This window comes from Antennarius striatus, chromosome 3 (genome assembly GCF_040054535.1).
Source record: "Antennarius striatus isolate MH-2024 chromosome 3, ASM4005453v1, whole genome shotgun sequence".
NCBI lineage: Eukaryota > Metazoa > Chordata > Actinopteri > Lophiiformes > Antennariidae > Antennarius > Antennarius striatus.
The window spans coordinates 16721396-16738292 of NC_090778.1; the positions used below are offsets into that span (position 1 = coordinate 16721396).

A 16897-nucleotide genomic window follows, 5' to 3' on the forward strand; every position below is an offset into this window, starting at 1 on the left:
ACATAAAAGTAAGTGTGAAAAATATAAATAGTACTTACGAAAAATTGTAGCCGCAATTACGGTAATAACATTTCGCTTTCACGAATTTGCTGGAGCCTGTTTGTCCATTCCGTTACTCCGTAGCAACTCCTCCAATTCAGTTTCATTTTGCGGCTGTGTTGCACAAGCTACATTCGAATAGCCTTCCCTGTGTTTATTGATTTTCTTATAATATTAATAAACTGATTATTTTGACGCTCATCTGTTCGAGTTTACATTATCGAGTTGCCATTTAAATCTTTTGATTGACTTTACGTGTTTGTTTTTCTTCTCCCCACTGCGCGTCATTGCGCAGCTTTGACTGTCACGTGATCCGTCCCGTGACAACAGGAAGCAGGACTGACTGGAGGGTGATGCTACTCACTTGAAACATTTCTATATTCATTTATACTTTTCAGGGAACAACAGACAACAATGTCTTCAATAATAAAAGAAACACAAAGGTGGGCAGCGTTTAGTTTTCCTCTCTGAGCGATAGAATCATTCTATTTGCTTCCTGTCTCGCTACCTGTACTTTCCTGATGCCTAATGAATTCATCCTGGAAGTAAGAAAGCAATGACTGTAATATGAAGCTGCGGCGTTCATAGCCAATGACCAACATGCAGCTCTGTTTCGATGATGATTTCTACAGAAAAAACGATGGCCGATTTTCCTGCGAAATGTCACAAACTATGTTGATAATGCTTGTGATCCGGTCCCGTTAATGTTAAGGACTGTTTTAGATTTAAATGAGTAATATAATCAATCCATTCACACAATAATACTGTTGACTATAGTTTGCACATTAACAAAAAAATAAGTTTACATTTTTTATGGATGCATCACTACCACTAGGTGTTTTATTGAAACTCAAGTAGTTTTATTTTTTATCAAAATGATCTTGCTTGGAAGTACGTTTTTAGCCAAAAGTAAATTGTTCAGAAAGAAGCATGTAGTACACATGCATTGCATGCTCAAATGTAAAGGTTTGTGGTATACTTTATTAGATTTGTGACTTTACTACACACGTTTTTACTTTATGAGTATGTGAACCAGTTTTGCATGAAGAATATTTGTATTACAGGAACCTACTGAAACATTTGTTTGCTGATTGAATATGCTGCCAAAATCTTTAGACTTGTTGTATTCAGGTATATTAAGTGACAGCTTTCTATGTATATAATTGTCTGGAACAAAAGTTTTTATTCTATTTCTAAACTAAGAGATCTAAGTACATTTTGCATTGCTGTTACATCTCCTCTTTCCCAACAGTATAAAAGAAGCTGTGTGTTTCATCAACGTGATAGATGTAAGCAAGTTCTCAAGACTGATCTCCCGCATCATTCAAAAGCTTCATCTGAAGGTGCAGAGACAACGCATTGTTATCTGTGGCAAAGAAAAGAGGCTTTGAAGATTTGAGAGAGCTTTTATGAGAGAGCAGTGAATTGATAATGAGTTATCGGAGCATGAGTCGGATTTCAGTCAGGCTCTAATGATTGCACGTATGTACATTTTTAAGGCTGTTCACACGACGTAGCTGGATGTCTAAAGGTGTCATTCACTTCCCCACCATTTCCTTCCTTCCAATTTATGTTTTTACATATTTGTTGTATAAACGACATTTTTATGGTACATAGATTCCTTATTTAAATGTAATGTAAATCATTATTACATCCCGCGAAGCGGTGATGTATTGTAAATGTATTGTAAGTGTTCGTGTGTTCATTTGTCTGTCCGTTTGTCAGTCCACCAAATATCTTCGCAACCATTACAGATAGAAAGATGAAACAAAAAGCTCATTCCTCGGGTGGCAAAGAGGATGAAAATGAGATGATGACCTTGACCTTGAGAAAATTAGATTAAGGTCAAATTTCAAGTTTTGTACACTCAGGAACCGGATCAGATAGAAAGACGAGGGAGAAGGCCAGGGTAAGTAAGACCATAGATCAAAGCTAGTGGTTTGATCAATTGAACTAGACCAGAGACCTATGAAAGTAGGTCAGGGTAAAATTTTCAATTCATGGGTGTCACGGGATGTTGCGGTCTGAATGCCTTGGTTCTAGTTTGTAATTGCTGTGACTTACTGTTTTTACACAATTTATTTTCGATAGGTAAGGCACCATAATGTAACTAAAGTTAAATTATTTTGTAATGCTATACAGTAATTTACTTGTAATTTATTAATTTATTTTATTTATTGTAACATTCAATTCTGAAAACATTCTCAATATATTTAATAATGAAATGTGCTCATTATCATTGCTCAGTATTGCTGAAGTTTTTTGTAATAAAATACATTTTTTGCCTACAAAGTTCCTAAATCTTACAGACTATATTCCATTGTTTTTGTCCAGTGTTAAATTAAATGGATATATTTAATAAATGTACCCTTAACATATACTTTTCTTTTAAAGCTGTATAAATCGTACTGAATTTGAAAAGTTACTGATTGTCAAAAATTTCAAATGCATTTCAGGATTTCAAAAAATTAATTTTTCAATGTATGATTCACAGGGAGAGCGGACATTCAGTGAAGAAGAGGAGCAAAAGCTTCAGACTGCTCTCTCGCTGGATAAGCAGGCTCTCAGTCTAGTCCTGGAAACTGCTGCCTTTATATTAGAGCAGGTGAGGGTTAGTCATCTGAAGTCATTGGAGGGTTTACCAGATGTGTTTTTTTTATTTAAATGCACACTTTTTTATGAGTAGTCCTGATATTCTAAAGTGACCATTTCAAATGGACTGTTGTTACTTGGATTAATAGTGTGGCTCCTCCTGATATACAGTTTACAGGTGCACATAATGCTTTAATTGCCAGGCATAAAAAAAAAATCCCTTACCGCAGTCTCTGAGTACTGTATGTTGTATCTAGGAGCAGACTACAAACTACTAATGATTTAATATGTTGATAAACATGATAAGAAGCCTCTAAATGAAGTTAAAAAAGAAAATGTTTCAGTTTGTGTTGAACCACTTTGTCCAGCTGGGGTCACTGCTGTAATTTGAATTGTGGTGCTAAAGAAATATTGAGGTGTATGTTAGTAATAACCGTTAAGAGGAGAAAAAACATTGTTCTACTCATCCTGTAAAATAATGATAGCATTTATTAAAGCGTTTCTATGCTAAACCGTCTTGTCTCGTTTCTAGGCAGTGTATCATAATGTAAAGCCAGCCTCTCTGCAGCAACAGCTGGAGACCATTCATCTGAACCCAGACAAGGCTGAGGTCTTCTCTCAGGCCTGGGCCTCCGCTGGACAGGAGCTGGTGGACAGACTGAAGCACAATATATTCGCCCCAAAGAAGGTAAAACTAATAAACTGGTCTTTGACTGTTTTTCATCACTAATTCATCTCTAGGGGCGGCAGTGGCTCAGCGGTAGAGCGGGTCCAATGTTCCCAAGAATAGTGGTTCGATTCTTCTGCCCAGCCACCTCATAGAGTGTGAGCTAACAGTGGGAGGTGTCAGTTAATGCCCCTGAATCTGAAAGAAATGGTACTTGAAGTGTTACTGCTTAATCACTTCATAGAGAAGAACAACATTTAAAATTAGCATCAAGATTCTGTGAGCAGTGACAGAACTCATGGTAATCCAAAAAGAATTAACTCACACAAAAATAACTTAACCTGACGGCGGTCGATTCACTATATGTTTGTATTAACCTCCCGAGAACTGCCGAGGCACCCTTGAGCAAGGCGTCGCCCCCCTTTACAAGTTGCTCATTCGGGCACACAAAGAAGGAGCTGCCCGCCGCTCTACCTCCCACTGCATTTTTACAGGCCCCTTGTCTATGTGTGTTACAGGGCCTGCACACAACATATATATGTATGTATGATTGACTAACAGTACTAACAAAAGTGTACTATTAATTTCCCTTTCCTATATAAAATAAAAATAAGTCTGACATTTTCACCTGTTATGTGATTTTAAATTTGGTTTTCCTTAAAGCTCAAACACAGAATAAATTAGAATAAATAAGCTGCATGTATGCATCAGTTGCTGTTTTCATCCATCAAACAATACTCCTGCTGAGGTCTTTTAAGTCATTCTCCTTTCCCCCATGAGTTTGTAGCTGATGGCAGAAGGTGTCTGCTCTTTTTTTTGGCTTTGCACAATTGTAGCATCACTGAAGAGACTGCATAGTACTGACATGACCCTTTTCTCATCCAATTTATTGTGTCAGTCATTTTTTAGACTTTGCTTGTCTTTAAATGAGCAGTTCAAGTACCCGACAAACAATGAATGCATCTCTGCTGCTTCTGCCATACATAAGTGAAGTGTGTCATTCTTTGCCACTGTTACCTCAACTCCAAATACCTGTTTCATGTTATACAGTTAAAATAAGATTCAGTTGCAGTATGCTTTGTGGTTAATTCGTTGTATTGATAACTATAATCTACATATTACCAAGTAATATCTAATATATAATACCTCGAACATGACCAACATTCATCTAATGCAAATGAGTAAGTTCTTTGAAAATTTGTTTGAGAGCTCTGAGACTTCTGAGATCAATAAATCAGGACTGTTTTTATTTACAGCAATTATGCAAGACTTCAGTATTGATGCACATCTATGAATTATTAATAATGAAAGTAATAAATATAAATTGATAATTGTAAAAGTGCACCTCCCATTCAAATTTCCTCACTGGGCTTGATTCTATAGCTTTAAAGCTGGCCACTGGCAGTCATTCAGTTAACTCAAGACGTTGCTTTAGTAAACAGTTCCGTTTACCGAGACTCGTCTTGCAAATAGCAGTTTTGATTGACAACACATTATAAGATGTCACCATATGATGGAACAACAACAAACTAAAACACATTTGATACTTTTTTTATGCTCTGTCTTTCACATATTAGTCAGAATACCATTGAAATGCAGATTGAATTGATTTATTTTATTCCTGTTTTTTAACTTTGCTCATGGTGAAAAAATAAGAAGGGTAACTCATCATGGAGTTGTGATGTTTATGCATACCAGTGTGGATGTTGCAGCTGTGAATACGGTGGGCCAGCCCTTTCTCATCTCACACCTGTCTGCAGATGCTGTGGAAACATCCGGGCCATATAAGTCACACATGGTTTATTATTATGGCTTCTGCATCATAAAACACCTAACTGCTTTGCCTTGATTTAGCACTGCTAATCTATTACCCTGCTACCGCTGAGAATAATAGTCTGACAACCTGCAACTTTTACATAAGGTAATTTTAACTTTGAGCAGATCAAGCAAAGTTTTTGTGATGCTTATGGTAATGACTGTGGGTGTGTTGATGCAGTGACTTCTAATTGTTCAGCACATTCAGCAAACAAGGCAATAACTTAAGCAGAGCCATTTTCCATCTAAACAAATGTGTTCTTCTTGTAGGACTGGTTTTGAAGTTGCAACTTCTTAAATTGGACAGACAAAAGTGAATGCAATTTATGATGAGTAAGCCTATAATAGTACAAGAAGTGAAACAATTTAGGACTGAAAAGTGTTATAAATTAGTCAATTAGTCATTTTGAATAAATCTGGAGCTATGCCAATGGTCAGTTTGATTTTCAGTGCATTGTGCGCATGTGCATTGTGATTTATAATGATTCAGTAATAAAAGTAATTTAATGGGTACATATTGAAAGCAGTGATTCAAAGTTTTTTCACATTCACAACCCAATAAAAAATTGAGAAATATTAAAAAAAAACTCTGAAAAATGATCAGGTAATGAGCTTATAATGATAATAATAGATGGAAAACACACATTTCTTCAGAAATCTGCCTCCACTGTTGTTTTGTGGGAAATGTGCCATGTGACAGTTTTTCAATAGATTCTTTGAAAATGTCTCTGGGGTATTAATTAAGTGGCAATGTGAAAACTGTCGATATTAAGAAAAGACTGGCTCCATTGATGTGTTTCAGTTGGAGTATGTTGGCTGGCAGCTGAACCTGCAGATGGCCCAATCCAGCCAGGCCAGACTGAAGTCTCCCAGCACTGTCCTTCAACTGGGACTACAAAATGAAGACTCTGAGGTGTGACCAGACACAAAAACACACACTTAAATGCACACTCTGCAGAGATACTAACATTTTTTTGGTTTACATATTGTACCATTCATTCATATTTTGTAACACAGTACTAAAAAAAAACACACATCAACTGATTAGAGAGATATTCATTATTTCTGCCAATGATCTGCATCTATGATCTGCTTGTCTTAGTTAATAGATGGTAGTTCCTCTGGGGTCTAGTTTGACTTTGTGGTTGATGCACATCTGGCTCCAGGGTAACTGTAGTGTGAAGACCAGAGATCAGGGAGCTTGTTATATGAAACCTCCTGGGGCTTTTCGTTCTCTAGAAGCTAGAATTAGAAAGTACTGTAAGTAATGCACAATAGCCATACTTGCTAACTATATTATATGCACACACACACACACACACACACACACACACACACACACACACACACACACACACACACACACACACACACACACACACACACACACACACACACACACACACACACACACACACACACACACACACAAACTGATTAACGCGACACAAACCTCCTGGACCCTGTTTGTATTAATTTTTATTCAGTTGAGGTTTTCTGGATCCCAATTAGCTAAATCAGCATAGTTATCCTAATAGGCAAGACCCCATGATCCTCCCTCCCTCCTTCACTCATTTCTCCCCCCCTTCCATTGGGAGAAGAATTTTTCTGCTGCTTTAGTAAAACGGGGCAAAAAGTCAAAAGACAGCTTCTGCTTCAAATTAAAAGGTTTTGTGATTAGAATTTAGTATTTCCTCAAAGAATGAATGTTGGGATTCTTCAAAAAAATGTGAACACATTCTTGGATGTAAGATAAGACTAATCACATGCAATTGATGTTATGAGAAATATATGAGACATGCAAATTGTAAATGCTGCCCAGGACCACAGTTTCGTTGGCATGGATACTACAGTTTTTAGTCATGGCCTTCAAGCATTTGACTGGTTTTGTTTTAATCAGTTTTAGTCTCAAAATGGTGGGACTGATTATCCCCTGAGCCTGGATAGCTGTTCCAGCTGACTAGTCTACTGTCTTTCTTGCACACTGCTTTGCATTCAGTCCCTGCAGAATGCCCGGCTTAGCCTAAACGTGGAATTAAGCATGACATATTCAAATTGGTGCTGTCCTATATGTTGGCTTATAAACGTGAGTTTAAAAAAAAGATTTTTCTTCATCTTTATGAACACAACACTAGTAGGATTTTTTGTTTGTTTGTTTTAGACTATTTTCTGCTGTGCATTCCCTAGGCTTGTAAAAGAGGTATTAATTTATTTAAATCCACTTACACAATTTCCCTTGTGGGAGGAGATAGCTTCGGGGCTAACACAAGGCCTGTTAAAAGTGTAGAGTGATCAACTTCCAGTAAAATCACTGGGGTACAGTTTGTCTGTTCAGCTGCAGGGGGCGCTGTTGTGTCACAAGCTGGAACGTTTTCTTATGGCATTAAAGCATCTGGTAGATGGATAGGATACCTCAATTAACTTCATGTTAAATGTGAATGTGTGGGGGGGGGGTTGTTTGTTTTTTTACTTCTACCTTTGTTTTGTGATTTGAGATTCCCAACAGCAGCTTTGTTTTCTTCCGAACTCTGAGAATTTGTCAGAGCAACTTCTGGGAAGAAGTATATTATTTGTGAATATCAACAAAATTCAAACGCCACCAACGTACTAATTACAACACAGATTTATAGCACACTTAGTAGGAGAGGACGGAGAAGAGTATAATACATGGAATTAGAGGGTTAAAGGTGATAATGATCTGGGTAGAGAAAAGGGAGATATATAGAGTGTGGGAAAATGACACAAGCATAAAATAATGATGGATGAGGGAGCATAAAGACAAGAAAATGAAAGAGTAGGAGAGAGTGGTGATGGTGACCGTCTGTACATTATTGATTTCTGGAACCCAAGTGGAGTGTTAGAGGCTCTCCCATCTGACTAGCCTCCTGCTTCGTTAACACTCTTCCTGGGGAGGAGGACGATGGCGATTTCTGCAAGGGAGCTTGTTTGGTCAAGACATAAAGCCTGTTGCACATTGCATATTTTTTATCTAGTAGGGAGTGACTGGGGCAGAAAAGGGCTGAAGTAATCTGTTAGTGGTAAGAAGAGAAGTTACAAAAGAATAGAAAAGTAGATAGAAGGAAAGAGATGATGGTGTTAGAGAAAGTAATGGGAAGTATGAGGTATATGAGGAACAGGGGAATGATGAGCAAGAGAAAAAAAAAGTTTTGTGTAAATTACTTTTATCTTTATTTTTTCAGTGTGTTTGCTCAGTATATCAGCCAGACTGTAAATTACCAGATTTAATTCATCCAACTGCAAAGACCTTGAAATACACAAAATTGTGAGGGGATGTCTGCAGAGGTTGGGTCTCAAACACATCTTTGCATTAATTGTTTTAGTTTAACCTCACTTTGTATCTGTGCTTTTTTCAGCCTCCCTTGAGATAAAGGAGACAAAAATACATGATTACCCAGGGGATAAAAGTCAAGATAAGTTCAGTGTCAATAAGTAATTTTCCCTTTTGGGGGAATAATAAAGGATTCTGATTCTGAATAAATGCCAATATTGAACATGGATGCCAAAGTACATCCTTTCAACTTGGATGTTAATATTTATGACTGATTACAGAGAATTAAGTTTGAGAAGATTTTTTGATAGATGAAGTAAACATGTTTGACAGTATTAAGGCAATCCTTGTCTTAAATTTTGTTTTACTGAATATTATAAAACACATAGAGAATAACAAGTAGAGCAACATTATAAAACATTGAATATAAGTTTGAAGTAATCGTTTCCAGGACTGTTAGTCATATTTCAAAATATTTGGCCACAGAATTAGCAGCCAAGCATGAATAATATATTCAGTTGCATCATTAATTTGTGCATAAAATCTCCGGGTATAGACTATGACAGGCAGAAAGAGAATAAGGAGGCTTTTAATAAGGGAATATTTTATTTTTAGTAGTACTTAAAGCGGCTCTGTACAATCATTGTTTGCCATTCTTTTAGAATACAGCCTGGCATTGACCAGTCATTTCAGGGAAATACATCTATGGTTGCGGGCATCACATTTCTTGTAAGTCAAAGAAATATGCAAAAGGAATCATCTGTGTCAGTGCTGCCCAACCTTTTTGACTTGCGAGCAAGATGCAAAAGTGAACTCATCAAAAGTTACTTAGGTCTATAAAGTGTTAATGCCTCAAGATTTTTTTCTTTTCTGATAGCTTTTTTAGGCATGTGGTGGCTGAACTCTGAAGAAAAGAAAAGCAGGCGTGTGGAAACAGTGGATCCGTTTCACTCTTTCTGTTCTCCATTAATGTCTATCTCTACCACCATCGTTTAGTCCTTTATGTCACAATATCCATCTTCTTCTTATGTAAGCAGATACTCTGATGTTGCTTTGATGAATCTGAAAGTAGAAATCCATTGACAGTCACGACTCTCTCTCTTCCTGTTCTTCCATCCTGTGTCATTAGATCGAGCCACTGCTCTGCCGACTAAGGCTTGGCTGACATTTATAATACAGAACATCCACTTGCAAGGCAGCCACCGCCGATTTCAATATTAATTGTTTACACAGGAGGCCGCAAAGGCTCAAGGAAGGAGCTAGAGAGCTAATATAGCTTCTAAACACTTGCTGGGACTTCAAAGTATATGTTTGGCTGATAGCTTCAGACAGACTTGATGAAAATTGATAAAGCAAATCTCTTTTGAGTTTGAAATTGCACAAGGGAGAGATGTCCTAAATGCAGCTGACAGATTTTTGTGGTGTGTCTACTGTGGCACTAAAGTTGCTGATAACAACTTGGATTTACTTACGTTTCAATGAAAACAATTTCACCCAATCACTTGTTGTAAATCCAGTCTTAGAAGATTGACAAAAAAATTAAAAGCCAAATGGCAAATATTTCATTTTTGTGTGTTCTCAGATACATTTGATGCTCCCCCAACTCCCTTCCAGCACACACACATGTACGTACGCACACGCACGCACGCACGCACGCACGCACGCACGCACGCACGCACGCACGCACACACACACACACACACACACACACACACACACACACACACACACACACACACTCAGGCAAATGACTTTAGTTTGGATTTAGGAAAAATACAAGGACAGTTATAATGAGCAGTTTGGAGCCTTAAACACAAAAATATTTTGTGCTAATGATGAAAACAAAACAGTTGCTGTCTCACTCCAACCCTTTACCCAAAGGTTAAAGGTCATGGTCAGCACCCAGGTACACCCAGAGATACAGTGTTTTGCCTCACATTAAATTGAAGACTTTCAGATATTGCTCCTGGACCTGGATCATTCCTTTTGGTTGACTTTTGCACTTTCACTACTTTTTCAGTCAAAATAAAACTGCAAACTAACAGCACTCAGTTCTATGTTAAGTTTCTTGCAGCTGTTATAAACATTTATTTTCCTCGATATTCCTGACGGATATCAGGTTTAAACATTTCAGAATGTGTTCCATAACAGCGAGCTTTAAATAACAGTTCCGGCTGTATCTCACGTCCTCATAGGAGGAACGTCTGTAAGCATCATAGTTTATTGTCTTCTTTGACACATGCACAATTGAGTTTTTCTACTCAAACATATGCACTGTCTTTTTCCAGCATCTTCCCTTTTCATTGATCACAAAAATAAATGTCATGAAGCAGCTTTTTCTTTCTTTTCTTTTATTTGTGACTTATTCATGAGGCAATCTTCCGTTCTTCTGCTGCTTGAAATTTCTGTGTCAAGTTTTCCCCAGCTAGCTCTGCATTATAAGTCCACTAATTCTAGTTTGCGGAAACCTGCATGTTTTTGTTATCAAAGCATCAGACATGAAAGAGTTTTTTTTTTATTTTGGTAATTCTACTTTATCTTTTCTGTTCAGTGCTGTAATCACGGAGGAATGGAAGCTCTTTGTTTGAAACGTGCACATATGCACAAACTGTGGATCCTGCTAGTGTAATCTGGCTTCATTTATTAACACCTTGTGATGGGGATGCAATGAAACCTTTCATTGTGACTCATGTCAGGAGGTGCTGTGATCAGAGGCTCCCTAAACATCCCTCCTTGCCTTGTGCATCCATCAACCCAGCATCGAGAGCAGCAAGCCGGCTGAACACAGCTCATTGTTTCCACGGCGAATTACGTAAACCCTTGTTCCTGCCTCCCACATGCTCTTGTAATGTAAACCCAACAAACACTGCACCTCGGGTAGATCCAACTTTTCCACTCATCGTTTGAGGGATTACAAGGTCCAATCAATATATCGGAGAGCTCTGATGTAAGGCTACCTCGTTCAAATCCTTCACACCAAGCCACCCACCATCAAGGAGGAACAAAAGCAACTTTGTCTCAATTTCTACTTGCCTCGCCTTACATGTCCCAAGATGCTTTGTTGCTTTGTGTTCACATGTTTTTAAGGGTCTCTCTTTCCCTCTCCATCTCTCAGTCTCTTTCTGCATCTCTCCCTTTCCCACTGGTGATTTGTTTTTCTTCAGTGGGATTTGGAATCCCATTCACTGAGAGGGCATTGTTCGACTCTTATCCATTCCAGAGGATGGGCCCCGAGAGGCAGAATGGGTGACTGTGGGTACTCTCCTCTCTTCCTTCTCCCTCTCTTCTCGCTCCTTGCCATACGATGATGTCATGGCTTTTCTTTGCTTGCGGGGGTACCCATTGATTCTCTGTCCTTGTTACACACTCTCTATCTCCCCCATCTGTCTCCCTACCCCCCTGAACCTCCTCTCGTGTTTTCTTCGTCCAGTCCCTTTCCTGGATTCTTTTGCCTGTCAAAAGGCGCCTGGAGGATTTGGGGATGCTTGGATGTTGTTTAGCACACCCACGGTACATGCTTGACACCCAGATAGGAGCTCCATCAACCCTGCAACTCCAACCGCAACTCCCATTTAAATCTCAATGATTTAACAACCGCCTTTATTCTTCTGCCTCTCACTCCTGTGATCAGCTTTTAATTCTCTCTGGTTATTTAGCATTTTTTCCCCCTTGCCCAGTATGTGAAGTGATCATTAATCCTCTGATAATGTGGTAACATCTTTCTTTAGCCGATAATGATAGAAAAGAGCACTTAAGACCACGACTTCCCGATGTGCAGATTTAAAAAAAAAAATCTTTCTTAATTTTTTTGTTTTTTTTGTTGGGAGTTTATTTTAGAGTGGCTGCTCTGCCTCTTGGCTGAACTATGCGAGGGTGAGAAATCCATTTTATTTTAAACAAGACCCACTGATTGCAGATTTGCAGAGCCAAATCACATCCATTCATTGCAGTGAAAGTTGGCTGATAGGCACGCATGAGGTAAAAAGGATTGAGATGATTTTTTTATTAAAACGCCAAATATCTATAATAATATGGTTGAATATAAAATCACTTCTTGAACAAGTCTGGATTTTTAAGTGTTTTTTTTTTATTATTGTTGTGTTATTATGATTCTTTTATTTCCTGAAATGTGCCATGTTGACAGAAGTTGTCTTTGTCTGCCTGCATCGTGCTCTGACAGGATACAATGACAGTGAAAGAATATAAGACGTAGGTCTTTTCTTTTCTTGAAATAATGATTATAATGAGTGGGTTTGGAGCCTGAAATTGTTGTCAGCTGACATGCAATGATAGGATACAGAGTGCTTCCTCCGCCTCTATCAACAAATCGTCATCAATCTCTCAGTGATCATCCAAACCAATTGAATGTTTTTATCTTAATACGTTTCATTGCGTCTACACAGGGACCATAGTGGAAACAGTGCATTAGCATAACAGCAGCTTCAGTCCACAGAGGAAGTGTTCAGAGACATGACTGAGCAGAACAGGCAATCAGAACGATTCATTCATTCATTCATCCTCTAGCCGCTTTTATCTGCTGTAGCGGGTCGCGGGGAATCATTTCATCTCAATGAAAATTAAAAATAAAACTTAATATTAAAAAAACCAATCAGGTCACAGCTATGAGTGAGGAGGCACTTACTACTTTGAAGACAGCAGCATAGATTAAGATTTTTGATTATGAGGGTTATAAAAAGAAATACTACCAAATATCTTGTTTTCATTAACATAAAGGTTCAAACTAAATACAGTCAGCCATAATAGAACTTTGCCAAAAATGTTAAAAAATGATAAAATCAAAATTATGCATATTAGGGTTGTAAAATCAGAAAATGTCTGATTGAAGAATAACTAAATACGACCATGAATTTAAACAGATGTTAAATGCCAACTCATGCTACCTCATCTTAGTTTTTACAGTAACAGCTGCATATTAAACTGAGTCTTTATAGGTCATATAGACTGAGTTGCACTGTAAAGAAAATAAACATTGTATGTTTGTCAATCATACCACGTTTATGTAAATGGTTAGAAGTAAAATGCTTTATTGGAGGGGAAGCCGAGGTTGTTTCTTGAGAGCTGTACTATAAACCCTTCAAAACTCTCCCTGTCTCTCTTTATCTCCCTTTCTCACACACATTTCACTCTCCCCCTTCTCTCCCTCTTGTGTATTAGAGTGACAGTGTCTACATACCACCGGGGCACAGGCTGGCTGCCTTGACAATCATCTAGCTCCACCACACAGTGGAAACACACACACACACACACACACACACACACACACACACACACACACACACACACACACACACACACACACACACACACACACACACACACACACACACACACACACACACACACACACACACACACACACACACACACACACACACACACACACACACACACACACACACACACACACACACACACACACACACAGAGAGAGAGAGCTAGGTTGCCCGTGAAGCCCACTCCAACCTTGTGCCTACCTAACACTTAAAATGCGTACTGTTTCAAAATAAAGGCCTTGGCTGCTGAGGTTGAGCGCTACTTATCCCAGATCCTGGCACACTGACAGTGAGTTCATGTTCATGCTACAAGATATTGGCTGGCTTCTGTTTGTATTTAAGTGACTCCATTCTCATTTAGGAGATGAGATTTTGATGCGACTTTTCCCCGTTGTCTTCTTAGTGTCATGTTGAAATGAGTAGAAATAAAAGCACCTTAAAGGAAAGAATTAGATTTACAAAACTTGGAACGGTAGACTAATGCAAAATGGATATCCCAGCAAACCTCACTACTGATGCAACATATAGCACCCCACCAGAGCAGTTCTTCCTTGTTGGCTGCCCGTCAGTAAGAACATCATTTCCCAGCCCTGTTGGAAGGCAGAGAGCCTATGGGCTTGGCAGTTATGGCTGCTACATGACAAGGCCCCAACCCCCTCTCCACGTATCAGACAGTGGTAGCTAGCTACCTCCACTGTAATCATCTTGTTATGGCTCACACAAGCCTTGTTTTCCTTGGCTTGGTTATCTTGGCGCCAGAGCTGTTGGTGTCTCTAGTCTCCCTAGCTCTGCAGCATCAAGCTTCATGATTAAGAGACTCTAAAACAGGAGACTTTATTTTTAAGTAACACCCAGGGATGAATTTTAATAAATATCTTGACAGTATTAGATTAGTAAATGGGAATATGTAAGGTTATTTTATTGCTTCAGTCATTTTAGGTGATGGTGATACACACACACGCACACATGCACACACGCACGCACGCACGCACACACACACACACACACACACACACACACACACACACACACACTGCTAGCAGGTTGTAGATAGGAATAATTTTGGTATGATGTTTTCTCTCGTACTGGTCTTATGAACTTGTGGAAGTTATGTTTCTTGTTCCATGATAAAAGCCACCCTTTGTTCAGAAATTGATTGCTTTTAATGGTATACACCAATAGAATAAAAGGACTGATCGGATTTACTTACTGTACATCATGCAGCTCTTAATTGACTGTGGAAGAGTCAGCAGTAAATCTTAGCTCTGATGCCAAAGACAGGAAATAACAGAAGTTTTTTTCTTTGAACTGTGCATGTGAAGGCAACCTGAATCTATGCGGTAATGACAGGCTCAAAGACAGTTCCTGAATGCAAATCCATAGAAGGCCTGTTGCTGGAAAAACGTCAGTTCCTGACTGTAATGCGACAGAAGGACCAGCAGAACCTTTTTACAATGTTTTTATTTGGTGATTTGTCTCTGTTCAGTGTTTTCAGCCTCCATCTAGGGTGTATTGGATGTGTGAACAAACAATATGAAAGCATAAGGCCATTTGTAGGCATTGTCTTTCTGAGTCGGATGCCATAATGCCATAACATATTGCACATGTTGCTTTCATACTTCACAATGGATTCGCCCCATCTTTAACGACCCTTTTCTTGTCCTTCCTGCAATATTTCAGTTTCTTTGTTCATCATTTGCTTTATTGTAGTATGCCTCTCTATGCCATCTCTGGTTTTCATTGGTTCCTTTAAAGCATTAATAATCGTTCTGTAGAGGAATATCACCGGTGTGAAGCCACATGGTTTCCCACTTGTCTTGCCATCAAAAATAGTTGGTTTACGTCTTCTAAAACCATCTTTTAAACAGGATAATGAATAAAAATAAACTGGAAATACAGTCACTTCTTGGAAAGGAACAACACTTTGAACATTTTCTTATATCACTATAAATCACTATAAAACGTTATGTGAGTGTGTGTGTGTGTGGGGGGTGCGTATTGTAAGTGATGTAAAGTGAACAAATCAGGGTTAATAATCTCGTACGCATCACATATATGTAGTCTGGTGATGTTTTGAGGATAAAACATTTATGAAGCATTCTATATCAGTCACATTCACTCTCTATTACTTCTGAACACTGCCAACTTTTCACTCGTTCCTTACCTTCTGTTGCACATCCTCTAATTGTTACTCGTTATTTGAGCTGAGGAGAATGAATGGGGAAACATCTTGCATGTGCAGTTGGGGAGGAAAGCTATTTTTGGCTGCGATAAAGGATGACTCACAGTGACTTATGAAAAGATAAGAAATGATCCTCCCATCAGTGAAGAAAAGCCGCCTTTCCCACTCCATCAGTGCCACTTCCACAGTGTCTTTGTGCCGTTATCTTGCCATCACCTGCCATAGCTCATTTTTCTTTTTTCAATATTGTCTTTTACCGTTTCTTTCAACTCTTGTTCTTTTCATCTTGATGAACAGACCCACATCTGTCTGATTCATTTGTCTCTGTGTTAATTGGAGCAAGTGTCACATTGATAGCCAAAGCCCATGACAGTCTGTGTGTTTAGAATGCCACCGATGTCACCTGCTCTTAACTATATGAAGTGTTTTAATTACAGTGTCTACGTGTCCCTCCAATAAAGGAGGTATTTAAACAGATGCTCATGGGAACACAGGTACAGCAGGCCCTACAGAGCCATCTCAACATCTTAGTGTATTGAATAAATAGAAGTGATAGCCAAAGTAACTGACACATTTAAACATTAGGAGTAGAGGTTGCATCCTTTAAAAAAAATATTTTTAAATGTAAGACAGTGGTTTTCTTCCAGGAAAGACTGATGTAACAATTTCTTTGTCTTAAATGTAGTTACAGACCCAACAAAATCTATTTTATTCCCTTTCTTGTCAAATAATCGACTCAGCCATAAGAGGAATAATTAAAATACAGCATAATGTCCCAGGAATAATGGCTACTTCAAAGCTTTGACTTTTTGACTGATTTGTCTGATAAATAATCTAAACTGGCTATAGTAGACAATAAGGAAGAAATGTTGGTGTGTGTACTTTTGGTTACAAAATCATACAAAACATGACAAACAATTGAAATGCCTTTAGATTAAAATTATAATTAAAGATACGTTTGTTAAGCAGCATGTATTTGAAAAATCAGATTCAGAAACACTTTTTCTTTAGCTAAGGGT

General features: G+C 38.3%; 1 protein-coding gene across 1 annotated transcript in view; it reads left to right on the top strand.

The window, feature by feature from the left end:
* Nucleotides 1–338: 338 nt before the first annotated feature.
* The window catches only part of commd10 (COMM domain containing 10), a 49578-nt gene continuing 33019 nt past the window's right edge, over nucleotides 339–16897 (top strand). Inside the window, exons 1-5 of the mRNA XM_068309966.1 lie at nucleotides 339–482; nucleotides 1292–1382; nucleotides 2534–2644; nucleotides 3164–3319; nucleotides 5916–6026. Coding sequence (XP_068166067.1) covers nucleotides 454–482; nucleotides 1292–1382; nucleotides 2534–2644; nucleotides 3164–3319; nucleotides 5916–6026 — 498 coding nt within the window. The 5' untranslated portion in view covers nucleotides 339–453. The remainder of the gene's footprint in view (nucleotides 483–1291; nucleotides 1383–2533; nucleotides 2645–3163; nucleotides 3320–5915; nucleotides 6027–16897) is intronic.